The 15,966-nt window shown below is 41.4% G+C and overlaps 1 protein-coding gene across 1 annotated transcript in view; it reads right to left on the bottom strand.

Moving 5' to 3' along the window:
* Positions 1-15,966, bottom strand: part of usta (uronyl 2-sulfotransferase a) — a 39,959-nt gene that overhangs the window by 9,999 nt on the left and 13,994 nt on the right. The window contains exon 2 of the mRNA XM_068753946.1: positions 2,125-2,168. Coding sequence (XP_068610047.1) covers positions 2,125-2,168 — 44 coding nt within the window. The remainder of the gene's footprint in view (positions 1-2,124; positions 2,169-15,966) is intronic.

The raw sequence follows: 15,966 nt of genomic DNA, 5'->3' as shown, positions 1-15,966 counted from the left end.
GTTTACAGCTTCCATTGTGTTTCTGTGTTTCTCATGCACGTTGTGAGAAATGCTCGGCAGCAGCATTACATTCAGACGGTAGTTAAACCGCGATGTGAAAACGCATTATAAAAACAACAGACCTTCTTCCTGAAAGTATAATCCTATAACTCCTCGCTGCTTTAAGTAGCTGGAGCAGCAGATCTCCCGCCAAAGGTTGTTTATGTGAGTTAAGATTCATTGATTTGCAGTGACTGGAAGGAAATGGGGGAAACTATCGCTCCAAATCCTTTACCCTTTGGCAAGTGCATAAATGTATTGCTCTTGATAAATGGTGGAAAGGCTTTTGTTGGATAACAACTCAACTAATAAAGCCTGCGTGGAAATTAGTTTGGGCATTTGGAGAGTTCTGAGTACAAACGTGTTCCGCTTTGTCTTTAGATTTCATCAGATGTGTAAAATTCTAGCTTGAAGTTAGTATATTATAGCCTTTTTTCCACAAGTTAACGCAGTTCCCAGACACTTATATTAAATATATATATATATAGTGTGCACGCAATGATTGTGCACGCATGCACACACACGACTTGTGCACCTTTTCCTACTGTGCATCACAGTAAGAGAGGTTTCTTCCAGAAGCGTTTCTGTACTTGATTACAGAACTACACAAACTACGCAGGATTGACTTGATGGTTTATTTAGCTGCTTTTTGGGTTGATAATGACACAAACTCACCATAACAGTGTAGAAACATGGGAACAGTGCGTTTTTCATAATATGGGACCTTTAAGAGTAACTCAGAATTGTACATAATGAATAACATTTTATAAAACAAGGCAACGATTGCTATAAACTGTTTTGTTTAAGATGCATAAGACACAATGGTAAATGAGCTCCATAAAATGTTCGAATAGAAGTTCGACATTCTTGTCATGCTTCAAAACACATAAAGTGTCTACAACTTTATTCTGAGAGCAAAGTGGTTTTTTGCATACACTCTCATTTAGGATCCAATTTAATTCACATTCCCGTCACACACATTCTGATTCTGCAGAGATGAAATGCAGCAACATCTCGACAAGGAAGAGAATGTTGTCGATATGACGCTTGCATTAACATCATGCGTGCAGCATGTGAGACACGGGGACGTAATATTCACCGTCACATATTAACATCTATTTATATCAGTCAAGCAATTTGTACTAAGTAATGTTATGACTGAATAGGAGCCGAAAAAAGTCACAAATCAGCAAACAACAAAAAAAGTCTGCTGTGATTCTTATCTTGGCTCATTGAGCGAATAGTAATAACCTTTCTTTTAGCTCAGAGTAATTTGTAGTACAATTATTTTATTTTGGATAATAGATTGTCATGAAAGAAGCTCACTGCAGCGTTCCGGTCGACCGCCGTTTGTGTCATATAAATAACGCCTCGTTCTTTATCTGTATTAAACGAGTCCTGCGGGTGCCGGGTTTATGGTTATGCCTATAACGGCCATTTTCAAAGTAAACTCGTGGCGTACAAACAAAGCGCAGATGCTCACGCCTGCCACAAACAAAGTTGCAGCCAAACAAGATTAGGTCCCAGCATAGCTTTTTTTTTTGGCTAAATGCTTCACCCAAAACTAGACCCCCCCCCCCCCCCCCCCCCCCACACACACACACACAAACTAGTCCTTCAGGATGGAAAAGGGATGGAAAATGATGACGAAAGGCTGTAAACAGGCGAAGAATTAAGTGAAAATAAGTTGGTGATTGATGCATGAAGTGAAGGAGATAAGGAACAAGGGAAAAGAGAGGAGAATAATTTGGCAGGAACAGAAGGAAGAGAGATAGTTGGGCGCGCATGCAGCTGGATGAATACAAGGCTCTTTTTCAGATTATGTGTTCAGAGCATTTACTGTAGCACTACGGCCAGCTCGAGTTGGTATTTATTGTGAGCTCCTTCACACAGTCCTGTCCCTTATCCCGTCTGAACTGAGTTGGCATCAGAAACGGGGGGGCTGCACATCAGAGACGTGATTGGGACAGACGAGTCGGAAAGAAAGTGAAAGTTCAGGATTGGGGGGGGGGGGGGGGGGGGTCAGGATAGAAGAGACGGGAGTGAAATATGAAATGGCATACAGAGATGGTGAGGAAGACTTACTCTTGGCGGAGGGGGTCCGTGTTCTTCCAGATACGTGGAATGACCTGCAAAAACAAGACAGTACACATAAGGACTGACGAAAATGACATTTACATTTAGTGATGTCACAGAAACCAGGCGTCTGTAAACTCACAGCTTTTAACAGATTGAGATCCTTTACTGATTTTATAAACATAAACTTAATGGTATTTAAGTTGACACGTGCAGTGTCAGCGAAAATGGCGCTGTTTTTTTAATTTAGGAAAATAAATTCCCATTTCCACTGTCGTACCGGCCTGACTTGTCTTCTTTACTTTTCCAGCGCCACCGCAGTTCCAAATATATTAAAAAGGTCACATGAAATGTTACAGAACTCCGATTGGTCAATGCCAGACACACACACACACACACAGAGTATCCCGCAGAGCGAGACTCGATGGGAGCAAAACCGAAAGGACACCACTGGTGAGAAATGTTGTCCTGCTTTACACTGGGAGCAAAATCAGATCCCGATCAACATTTACTGCAGGATCCTTTTGTGAGGGAATCATTGCAAAAGATCAAAGATGTGATTGATGTATTGCCTAACTTGGCTGTGATTGATACGCTTGTTTGACAGGCTTCTTTACTTCCGCCGAGGCGGCGGTTATTTCATCGCTGTTTGTTTGTCCATCGGCTTGCGACATAACTCAAAACAGAACAGACCTTGACGAAATCTTCAGGAAATGTTGGGAATGTTACCGGGAACAGAAGATTACATTTTGGTGATGATCCAGACGAGATCCTGGATTATGGATCAGATTGAATTATTTTGCTAGCATTGCAATCAATGGAGCTTCAAAATGTGTTCCTCAATATCTCGGTTGACTGTTGACCAATGTTTATGGAATATGACACAGTCGTGTCGGCGGGGGCCTCTATCTTACTACCGAATTCCATCTGGACCGGATGTGGAATGGAGTCAGGAAAGAATATTTTATTTTAGCATTGAAAACCACATGTATGGATTAAAAGAATCTTTGAAAAATACACCTCTGATTCACTTTTACTTTTCACGGTTGGTGTATAAAGACATCAAGAACAATTTAGAACCTTTTGGTGCTGATCCAGATCACCATGTGGACATTGTAAATCCAATTATGAGGGGAATGAGCTGCTCGGCGGAGGTCTGTGCTCTCTGAGTGCTTTTCTACTTTATCTTTATTCTCTTACTAATCAGTGACTTGTGACTTGACATGTGGTTGAGCTTACTCCACCGTTCACCAGACTCAACAGGTGGCACTTTACATAAAGCTCGTAAAAACATCACTCCCATCCTCGCAAACCAAATAAGACAGGGCAGCTTTTCTGCAGCACGTCTGTGAATCTCACAAAGAGAGCTGCAGCCCCTTTACACGGCACACTGCAAGACTGTAGCGAAGGAAGAATGGCGCTCATTCAGGGCAGCCGAACACACTGAGGGTCTGTGCCGTGCAGTTCAGACTGTCCAAATCTAAGCCCTGGCTTCAGACAGCGGCCTTTTCTTTGGCACTCCATCCAGACATGCAGACGCATCACTTCCCATCGCCTTTACAGCGCCCGTGCGGTTGACCCGGGAATAAAGAGAGACAAACTGAAGAGCCAATTATAAAGAGAGGAAATATGACAGGAGAGAACAATAACTACATCTGCATCAGAACAGTGAACCAGATAAGAATAATAAGAGAGTTAAGTTGTTGTTTTTTAAGATGAGCTTTTATTGTCAATATATGTTGACACGTTTTACACTGCAAACACACAACAAAATTCCATTTACACCCTAGTAAAAGGGCCCCTGAAACAGAAGAACGCTGTCAAGAACACAAAGCCTTCCAAAGGCAGAACTATTATGTCTAAGTTTATGTAAGAGTACGTGTAAAGTACGATTACTATATAAAGTGTCTACGTACCATCCAAGTCTCTCTCCCTTCCTCCCTCCTCTTCCGCACTGCCCCCCCGTTAGCCACTATCGTCTGTCTCAAAGTAAGAACTCGTAATAAAACCACATTTTATTTTATATAACAGTAATACATCAATATATCCTTTTGTGTGTGTGTTTGTCTTTATAGCAATAAAAAAAAAAACTAGTTATTTCCATTGTTATTAGCGTTGATTTGGGTGTTTATAGATGGCCGGAAACGATAAAATATTTTTTGGGTTAATATATATTGAAAAATTTAATTGATATGCAAAGAACTTCAGTGGCGAGCTTGTTCCAGGAATGAATTATACTCCTATCACAAAGTATTACTGTACTAAAGCAGCTACGTTGTACTAACCATCAGGTACTTCCCGTTGTTTCTGTTTCACGACTTCCCAACGCTTTCCCTTTTGAAGCAAACACCAAATTAGCACCTCATTAGTATTAAGTGCAGCTGTATATAAGCTTTCTGGCTCTTACATGTAGAGATATGCATTTTGAATTGTTCTCCATCCTAGAAGGTCGCAACAATGGAAACGCTGAGGTGTCTGAGGTGATGGGTGCTTGGTCCCTTCCTGCCATCTAATGGACAAAGCCCCCTGGTACCGCCAGACCCCTTCCCTATGTTTGCATGCACTTCTCATTAGCACACACAGACACACATGCCCCCCCCCCCCAAGAACCCACAGAGAGGACTGTACTCGTCTGATCCCATGCCTCCTGAATCATTGTTGGAAGTCTGAGAGACTTCCATTGACTGCTTGGCTTGATTTAAAAAACAATCAAACCGGGGCTGCAGCCCAAGAAATGCCACAACGTATTTTACGGTTCCATTTTTATTGCTCTCAGTACACGCAGGATTTATTTCCAGAATACCAGTAACTGTGACTTTACTCGGCAATCGAACCCGACCATCTGTCATCATCACAAATACATAGAAATAACAACCAAAACCAGAACTTGCACTGAATCATAAGTTTATGCTGAGCAATAAAAAATCACATTGATATAAAAGAAAACACGATGATAGCGACAGAACTTCCAAAGTAACGCACGAGGAATGCTCTCAGTATCCTATTACAGGCTAGAGGGGCGTATGCTGTTCTGACCATGTGTCTTAAACGACCAATCTTCAGGGACACCTTGAAATCAAACTCGCGTTTCAAACTGAAACACAAAAATACTTGTAGAACAATTGCTTCGCAACTTGCTCGTATTGGAAATTGTACAAAATAAATGAGTATAAAATGTGAAATATCATCATCGTCATCATCATTAGCTCATGCTAAGTGCGCTGAAGTGAATTATACAGGACAGTAAAGTGGACAGCGTCCCAATCATTAGTGCATCAGGAGGATAAAAGCTAAAATACATAGAACAAACAAAGAACAAACTCGGTCACGGAATAGTTGGGTGAGGAAAATAATTATGGCTCACAGTCAGCAAATATCAAAGTAAAATTCTTACTTTGTACGTGAATTATTGAGTTTTTCTTTTTTTTGGACAAACAATTGCTCTCCACCTATAAATAGTGAGTTTTTGTTGTACATTGTACTCGTGCTTTAGCAAATTCGTTCCATCTTGTCAAGCTATCTATTCCTGCATTTACTGCTTTGCGCTGAGCCTATTCTAATTTTTCATGGTTGAACATGATTAACAGGTGAGACTACATATTATTCTACATCGCCTTCCAGAGACAAACACGTTCTGTCATTTGGTAGGGCCTGATGGATGGCTTGGCATCCATCAGGATAGTGTTTTTTTTTTCTTGTCTTGTCTTTCTGCATCTTAAACGTTCCTTATAAATAGTATGCACAGTCCCCAAGAATGAATGTGGATGATTTATGTACGAAGGACTTTCAACGGAAACAAGCCCGCAAGGGCTTTTTTGAAATGCTCCTCTTAGACCGGATGTTTGACGTTATTTGTACTGTAATACATGCTACTGTGTGACTGTACTTGTACTCTAACATTCTATCTAATAAATATATTCATTCATTCATTCATTCATTCAGACAGCGTTGGGGGGGGGGGGCTTGTTTAAGTGTCAGGACGCAGCTGAACAGATAATTGGAATAATGAGTCACAAGACAGTCATTTCTGGGTGAGAGCAGCGATTATTCCTACGTACAATTATTAGTTTGAAGTTTCACTCAGTCAATACTGCAAAAATGTATGAATTGTCTACAAAAGTATCAAAATCTGAATCAAGTGATTCTAAAAAAAATATGGAAATGTTCATGCAAACTTTGATTCCATAACAATTTTACCAGATGTTTAATGGCAAACTTTAACTCTCGTCATACAGTGACAAACACTTATGTCACACCTTGTAGTCTGTGCATAATTATGAACCTGGTATTTATACAAGTACCGGTAAAACAAATCTGAAAAAGGAAAACGGCTCAAATCTGTCCAGAAAGTATTCAAAGCAAATATCAATTACCAATTATTAACTGATTTGAGGTTTTCTTTTTTTTAGGCGACATAATTTCTTTACGCAAGCTATGTAGAAGTTGGGGGGAAAGGACAAATCCCAGAATAGGCAAGGAGGAAGCAGCAAAACCACACAGGAATGGCTGCTGAGCCTACGGCCAAGAGGATAAGCAGTGCTGAAGAGGCTTCCACTTCACTGTGGGACACGATTCAGGGCAAAGAAATGCTCTTCATCTGTGTATGACCCAAACTGCGGGTTCCACTGAAGGTATCATTCCAAACCACATCCTGTACTTTACACATTTTCCACGGACACTAGCAGCAGAATGCAAGGTATGTGTTTGCGTCAACTGCTCTGTATTTAAATACAGGGGCAACTTTAAAATAAAATAAATGTGAGATAATAAAGGGTGGGGGCGGGAGAAAGGGCAGAAGGAGGAAAAAGAGCAAACCCAGTTCACATCTACGGTTAATGTCCTTGCTAAATATTTGTGCCACATTAGAAAGTCAGTGTGTCGAGGCTACATTTATGCTTTTCTGTAAGTGTCGGTCTGTGAGATGTGCGCGGCCACCCAACCCTTTGATTTAATGCGGGAGTGGTCCTCCATTAAGAGTCAGAACGCAAGCCAGCTCCCTAATTACAGGAGGGAGTTAAGGTCAGGGTGAGGGTCTCCACCCAGTTCTCACTTAGCTTCACCCTCTAGTAACTTGAGAATCAACAATGGTCAAATAAATCTTATGATATAAATAGCTGGAAGGCTTTCTGTGTTATTGCAGGTGCACGAACGCCCAAAAAAGGGAGACATTTATTGCTGCCCTAAAATTTTGGTGACTGAAATGTGATGGTTACTGAGCGCAGACACATGCATGCAGATCTGCAGGCGTTGGGCGACGTCAGGATCACAGTGACTATGTCATTTGTGGCCATTGGTCGTTTCCATCATGGATACTGTATGACAGCGATGCACCATTAAAGAGATGACCAAGCAGAAGGGTGGCTGCATACCAAAATGGAGAGTAGACACAGCATAAAAATAAAAATAAAGTCGAATCATCTTCTCGTAAGTGGAAACTACGTAAAGATTTTGTTTTAAAATCCATCACAGGGAAAACCAGAGGTTTTGTAATTGCATTTTCAAGTACTGGATGTAATTTTGATGCGTTATCCAATGAGGATTAGAGACGCTGATCAGTGTGTGCAAGATCAAGGGAGCATGCAAATAGGAGTGGAGAGTCCCATGTTTTAAAAGCAAAAGACTGATTCTTTTTGACTTGAAAGGATTTATATCAATTTCAAAATCAAAGTTCACAGCACAGGGCAGGATCCATCATCCAGAGACTTCTCGTCTCATCTCCAGCAGCTTTTATGCTTTGCGGGTCACAGGAGTTGCTGTAGCCTTATCCCAGCTCGCTATGGGCGAGATGCTGGGTGCACCCGGGGCACATCGCCAGCGCATGGCAGAATGCATGGTGGTAATCTTAATGCTACTGAGGCCTGCCTGGCTTCCCCATTTTTTATGCATTGATTTGTGCAAACAGATAAAACCCTACTACGATGCCAAAGAGAAGTGTGCATGTAGTAATCACTCTATAACTAGTGAGGAAGTGATGTCAACACTCGTTCTTCAACACGACCAAATCCCGCTGCTAATTTGAGATGTAGTCACAGAAACAGAAAAAGATTGTCTTGATTCATCAAAGTCAGTTCTGCACAGGTCACTTCCTCTTCAGCCCAAGTGCGTGTGCAGTTTGTACGTACCTCTTCTTGGCTTGTGGATGTGTGGGGCTGAGCCTTTTCTCGCTAGCCTGTCCTTATGGATTAAAGGCCTGCTGGTAGGCATTTTGACTGACCAGTGATTTTTCCCAAACATCCCTATAAAAGAAGTCAAATGGATGGCACCTTTAAAATCTTACTTTAAGAGGGATGAAGAAAATGTGTACTAATAAACAAAGATATGCAATGAGGTTGGGAAAAGCACACAAAATTGCTGACTGGTAATTGAAACTTCCAAGGTACAAGGCGAGAAACTATGAGAAACGTGAATCCAGTGACATGAAAAAGGACAGAAAATATGCTTTGAGACAAAGTAAAACAGAATGCAGGCAGATTCTGCATTTTTTTTAAAGATGTAAATACCGACTTCTGTTGCTGACCACCAGGTCTGACATTAAAAACACACACCAGATGTGGAAAGGCATCTTGTATAGATTACTGGACCCTGCAGCGACACACAACGATTACTGGTGGCTCCATGGAAAACTCCTGATTTCAGAGAGAAAATAAGTACTTGTATACACGTATTTAGCGTGATCCCCCCCCCCATTTTTATATATCTGTCAAACAAGCCTTTTAATGAAAAACTAATGGTTTTATGATATAAGGCTGTCCTGGGCTAAATCAGATACGATATGACTCCAGAGAGTTCCAGTTTACCCTGCTGTCACCCATCAGTCGGACATGGCCAGAATTCTTCAACCTCCACAAACGGGAATTACATTTAAATTGACTAACTTTGATTTTTTTGTTTGTTTGTTTATGTCCAGTTCATGTTATTCCCAAACATCCTGACTGGAAACAGGCAAGAACCCCCCCCCCCCCGCTTTGATTGTTTGTTTTGAGCGTGGCTCTCTTGGCTCTGAGCATCAACTAAGCAAAATCACTTTTTGAAATTTGATTTGATTTTTACTCTCTCTCTCTCTCTCTCTCTCGGCCCGTTCACTATGAGCCTTCGGTTCTGTCCAAGGTTTCTGCCTGTTAAAGGGAAGATTTTCCTTGCCTCTGTTGCTAAAGTTCTTGCTCTTGTGGGTCAAGTTGGGTTCTACTCCTGTAAAGTGCTTTTCTGTTATGATCTGGCGCTATAGAAATAAAATTGTATTGAATTGAATTCATGTAAAAAAACAACAACAACAACTTGAAATCTATTGCAATTAACTATTTAACCACTTTATTTTGATATTTTTGTTGCAAACAGCTGATAAATACTAGATTTTGCAAGTAATCCTAATAAATAATTTTAGTTGAATAGTTTTCATTCCAGGCGGCCCAGTGGCGCAGTGGTAAGCGCTGTTGCCTGACAGCAAGGAGGTTGCAGGTTCTGTGAGGAGTTTGCATGTTCTCCCTGTGTCTGCCTGATTGTTAATCAGGAGATAAAAACCAGCAGACACAACATCCGTCTTGCGATATGTGAAATGATATGCACTCTGTGACGAGGGACGTAGATGTTCTCTGCGGAAATAAGGAAGAAGGACAAATGGGGGGCAATGGAGTGAAGACGAAACGGCCCATATGAAGGAAGGATCAGAAAAAGAAAGGGGATTACAATAGAGAAGCAGAATTCCTCTGGGTGCACCATGACAGAAGAAACAGCTGTTGAAGTCTATGGCACATCTAGGAAATGAAAAGAGGGAAGGCCTAGGAGGAGCAGCAAGTGGGAAACGGGAACACATTGTTATCACATCAGTTTCCGAGTCCTCTGCAGAGTTCAGCAGAGAAAGACAAATTGCTTCCTCGAACGCCCGAAATCCCTTCAACAGAGAAAGCATAATGATTCCAGCAGGAAGCACAGATTCAAATAGACACACAGACAGAAGCACTGCGGATCGCACACGGGCGCACGTGCACGACAACCAAAATAATGAGTAACACAAGACGAGGTCTTCCTTGCATCTGATAAAATCTACTGTTGGTAGCCGAGAAAGAACGTTCCATCATGAACGAAAAAGAAAAGCACTCAGAGAGCACAGACCTCCGCCAAGCAGCTCATTCCCCTCGTAGTTAGATTTACACCGTCCACATGCTGATCTGGATCATCATCAAAAGGTTCTAGATTGTTCTTGATATCCTTACACACCAACCATGAAAAGTAAAAGTCTTTAACTGATTTTTTAATGCGTAAATTGAGTTTTCAATGTTAACACTTTAGATTTTGTTCCTGACCTCATTCTGGATCAGATCCAGAAGAAACTTTGCATGATAGTTCATATCGGACCCCTATATGACTGTGATTTTCTTTGGTGAGTGAATTGAACGCAAGATTAGATAGGATGCAAGTTCGACCCAAGAAGACCCATCTTCAGATTTTTTTCTTAGAAGCCTCCATTATAAGTAAATAGGAAAATCTGGATCCAATCTGGATGCAATTCAGTGGTAAAATAGAGATCCCTACCTTACATGATTGTGTCAAATTCCATAAACATCGGTCAATAACAAACCGAGATATTGACGAACAGATTTTGAAGCTCCATTCACTGCAATGTTAACAAAAATGTCCAAAAGCGATTCCGTAATCCAGGGATTACATAAACTCCGCCTCGGCACAGGAAATAAGAGGCGAGGTTATTATTAGCACACTTCTAATGGAATCTGGAGGAATTTCTCCGCTTCCCGATGTGAGAAGTGTTAGCTTGGGGATCAACCAGCGGTGCGAAATACATATATCCCTCTGTAAATTGTCAGATCCTAGAAAAAAGCTTGAAAGGGTTTGTGTCATCCACACATGTGACCAACAGAAGAAGTATTGATTATGTTATGTCGTGACCTGTTCCATTTCATTTCTGCAAGCCTCGGCAGCAATAGCTGGTGAGCCCCTGCAGAACAAACAGGCGGCATAAAAGGAGTCTGTGTCTCACACTGGAGTGAGGGGTGGAAAGAGTAGGAGGAGGAGGAGGAGGAAAAGGAGCAATACAAAGGTTTGGGAGAGCAGATTATGTTAGACAGGAGGAGTGATGCTCGGTGAATGAAACGTTTAGGTCGGTGTAATAGTGCAATGTAATCTTGTTAAAACTGAGACAGTCATAACGTTTTTCCACTAATTTGCAACTGCCCTATCGAAACCGAACCACTTCCATATTACAGAGGCGCCTCCCCGTTGAGCAACAGTTTCTTCGTCATGCTCATTTTCTCTCTTCCGTTGTCTCTGCTCTGCCTTTCTCTGCTGCGGTACACGGGAGGTGCTGATGCGGCAATACAGGTGCAGCAACAACGCGGCATCAGCTCTGCTTGTTGAGATTTTAAATGACAATTTACACCTGCATCAGTCATTTTCTATCATTAGAAGAATTTATACCGGTATGTAAAGATTATCGCCCAACCCTAATCAAAAACACTACATTCTACAGTTACCAGACGGGAAAGACACTGGAGTAAAAAATATTTCATTAAAAAGTACATCCATTGATTGATAGCTGAATAAATCTGAATTCATTCAACCATTTACATGTAAATTGCTCCATTTGTTTTTTTTTTACCCTCTCTTCAGCATTTTTAACAATCGAAATCTCAAAAGACATTCTTCAGATAGCATGCATTGAATAAAGACTAAATAAATACAAATCAAAACTAACGAAACTCGCAGGCTGCGTTAACATTAAACTTTCCGACCATCCTGCGGGCAACAAATGATAACCCACGGGCTGCAAGTTTGAAACCCCTGCTTACCCTCGCTCACGTGCACGAAAGTCCAGGCGTGCCTCGCATCGTCTGTTACATGAATACTCGTGGGACGGAAACCGTGGTCAGGCGCCATTTTGGTCTGTGGCAGCGGTCAGTGCCAGGTTTGACCATTGTTGGACAAAAATCCGGTCACACCCTTGTTTTCTGCTCAGTTCTTTTAGTGTGCACGCCTATGTGAGCGTGTGTGATCTGAAAAAGCATGCAGATATCAGTATGCAGACACCTTATAGTCACTTTGCAAATTGCATAATTGAGTTGATTTTATGTCTGTATGATTGAGTGGGACAGAGACAAAATAAAACAGACGGAGCCAAACATTCTTGCACTTCTTTTGTGGACATTTGTGTGAATGAGCAGACCAAGAAATGAGCATTTGTGCAGGAGCACTTTGCAGCACAGCAGAGGCCAGGGGATGTGCGTCTGCAGCCGACACACACATCTGTACGCATGGCTTTTTCCTACCCTGGTCAGGTGCTATGTGAAATGCTTTTGCCATGTGTTCAAGCACATGCTGGTGATGTGGTCAAGAAATGAACAGATATTTAAATTTCCACTGCAGCCACTTTGTTTTTTATAAATGTCCTAAATATTACTCCTAAGATTGTTCTGGATTGACATTTACTCCTTCTCCTCCCTGAATGATGGACTCCGTCTGCTTTGTTCGGCTGCACGGCAGCTGCTGTGCACTTTAGTGTTGTTATCTACACACACTACACTTTCACACATCTCAACTGAGCAAAGAATAATAATAAGAGATCAAGCTCAGACAGAAAATTAAATATAAAACTGCAAGCAGACAGGAGTATATATATATATATATATGTACAGTGGAACCCCGGTTCTCGAACATAATTCGTTCCATAATATTGTTAGAAAAGCGAAACTTTATTTCCCCATAAGAAATAATGGAAACTGGATGAATGCATTCCTACGCACCAGATAAATGTCCATTTACAACCTACAGTTATATGAATATGTAACTATGTGTATCTAATCAACTGATAATACATAAAAGTGTAGATAGTACAAACAACGAAAGCATAATAAAAGTTTATTTAACCCTGTATCATTTACATAACGTTTTGGCTGCGGAACAGAAGGAATTATGTGGTCCTCCTCCCTCTCTTTCTCTTCAGCTCAGCTTTCTTAAAGGGTCCATATTATGAAAAACTCACTTTTCCCATGTTTCCACACTATTTTGGTGGGTTTGGGTTGTTATCAACCTAAAAACAGCTAAATAAACCAGCCAATCAATGCTGCCTAGTTCTGTAATCAAGTCCAGAAATGCTTCTGGAAGAAATCTTACTGTGACATCACAGTACGAAACGTGCACAAGATGTGTGTGCACATGCATGCAAATTCATTGCGTGCATGCAATGAATTTAGTTTTGGTCTTGTTTTCAGATGCTTTTTGAGACATACAAGAGGGACGCTGTCCTGCAGCATCTGTTTGCTGTTTTTACCAAAGACTGACACAGATATTTCATATCAGTGTCTGAGAACTGCATTAACTTGTGGAAAAAGGTTATAATATGGGACCTTTAAGAAAAGTTGAAATCGTTGATTTCTCCATAACGCAGCAAGATCCCAGACACGGACGCCATTTTCACATTTGCCGATAATTTCTTCAATTAGAAAGCTGTTCTCGCTGCTTTCCTCTTTCCTTTTCCAGGCGTCTTACTGCTGCATTTGGCTGGATCCATGACTAAGAGCTCAAAAGAATACATGTGAAAAAACACACATGAAGCGAAAAAGCTGCACAGCCTCTCTCCTACGGCAGATCGACTCAAACGGAACCTACTTGGGTAGACTCCGCCTATGTTTGCGCGTCTTCGGATCGCCTCGGCTCCTCTCGCGTGCAAAAATTCCGAAAATGTATACCCCCCCTTGTGACCTGGCCCGATTCCCGATTTCCCTCGTGCCAACACTGCTGGTTCATGGTTAACAGGCTAGTTGAGTTCCAGAGAGTTAAGGTGAGAGGGACTGTCTCACCTTTGACTGGCCTCTTGGAAACGTGGGCACAGGGGGGGGGGGTTAGTCAGAGCTTGATTCAAGTTCAAAGCTTAGTAGGACTCTGTAGAGACTTCAACACTAAATAACATGCATACTTACAACTGTGGTCGCTTATGGTCATTTTTGTCCACATGCTGTTACTCACAGTTCACAAACTCAGACAGTCATGCGCTGCCCTGTAATCAATGTGCCGTGTTACTTTTAGCTCTGCCTATAAATATCCAAAAGCTTCCCCACTCTTTTCAGTCCAGGAGAAGACTTTGTCAGAGGGATGAAAGCAAAGGGAGAGGCCAGATAAAGAGGAAATTTAGAGATAAAATGAAAAAGCCTAAATGTAATGGACACCTGGCTGATGGGAACAAAATGTAGAATTGTATGGTCTCCTCATCCACCTGTTTAACCATGAGAGGCACGGCCACACAAACGTCTCGGAAGACTGGTTTTCATTGTAGGACTTTCCGTCTATGTGGGCTAACACAGCCTGGACAGCTGGGAGTCTTTTTGTGGGAAGAATAACCAACATGGGTCTGGTTTCTGGTCGTCCCTCAACCCCTTTATTCAGAACCCGCTGAGATCCTGTGTTCTTATAAATAGATGGGCAGAAACCTGAAGACCACGGCCTATTTTAATATGCAGTAAGTTACTGACACATGTGACTGAGCGATGTAGTCGTTCTGTCTCTCTCCATTAATCAATGCTGCAAACACACTGGAAATGCACTACTTGGAAAGATGGGTAGTGTATTGTAATTTTGCCAACATATGATTTGGAGGCTAAAGGTAAATTTATGTATTTATTTAAATGTATTTAAAGGAAACATTTATTTATCAACAAGTAGCTGTACAGAAACGCCACCTCAACCTAAAAGGCAGCTTACACATTAATATACTGGTATTTACATTATGGTTACATAAAATACAAAACTTAAAGCTCATATAGTAAGGTATTGTGATCTAGTATTTCTTTTCCAATATAAAAAACAACAACAATATTAGTTCTTACAGATTACACTGTAAGTATATAATAAATAAGCAGTTGTTTAAAGCCAATTGGTGTGAAGTAAATAAACATGACTGGAATTAGTTGTAGCTCATTTTGCCACTGTCATGTCCGCATGGTGAATCACCTGCGGTCACTGTAGTTCACTGGCATGTTTTGAATGCGGAAAAACCTTTAACAAGAATAAAGAGGAAATGTCGGGCACATAATTCCAACATGGTGCATCGTTTTCTGTGTTGTTGTCTACTTGTCACTAAAGCCCAGCGAGAAGCCCTGGCTGAGAGCGCAGGCTCAAGCTAAGCATGGCCTTGAAGGTGGTGCCACGTCTTTAATTCGGTAACGTGGGCTAGGCTACGCTAGCTGGTGGTCAGTGGTTTAGTTCAGCCCAACAGAAACACCTCATTAGAGCAGAGCAGCTAATTATAGACGGGGCCAAAGCTATGTGCTGGAGCCACAAAGAATACGAACCGCTTACGAAACATGCCGGAGAAAGAGAGAGAGAAAAGTTGTTCACATCATGTACATGCATTCAAAAGCCAGTGACATAGTCAAGATGGAAGATGACGATGATGATGAAGAACATGACAGCCAACCTGTTTTAAAGAGATTTCTTACGACTTACGCCTCCTGAAAGTTCGACTTTATGACTACACTGGTCTGTTGTCTTTTGTCGTGTTTTTACGACATATCGTAAAGCGAGCGAATCAAATATGCAACAGTTTCTGCTGTCTCACCCACGTTGTCTACCGAGAGGAAATTGTCTCTTTTACAGCATAATATACTTATGGTAATTTAGCATGGGCCAAATTACGATCAAATCAGCGTACGACAAAACCCTCGTAACCATATTGTGGTCGCAAGTCGATGACCCCGTGTTCCCTTTAGCAAATTTCATGACCTGCCATAAACAAAAGTATTCTCAATGTACCACATTTAGGTTGCTATTGCTATGACTGATTTCCATTGAACGTCTCACAATACAGATAAACATGGGCTTAGATTGGCTGGGGCAAAGTCCCGCCTT

This window comes from Brachionichthys hirsutus, chromosome 20, assembly GCF_040956055.1.
Source record: "Brachionichthys hirsutus isolate HB-005 chromosome 20, CSIRO-AGI_Bhir_v1, whole genome shotgun sequence".
Taxonomy (NCBI): Eukaryota; Metazoa; Chordata; class Actinopteri; order Lophiiformes; family Brachionichthyidae; genus Brachionichthys; species Brachionichthys hirsutus.
This window is presented reverse-complemented; position numbering and strand designations above follow the sequence as displayed.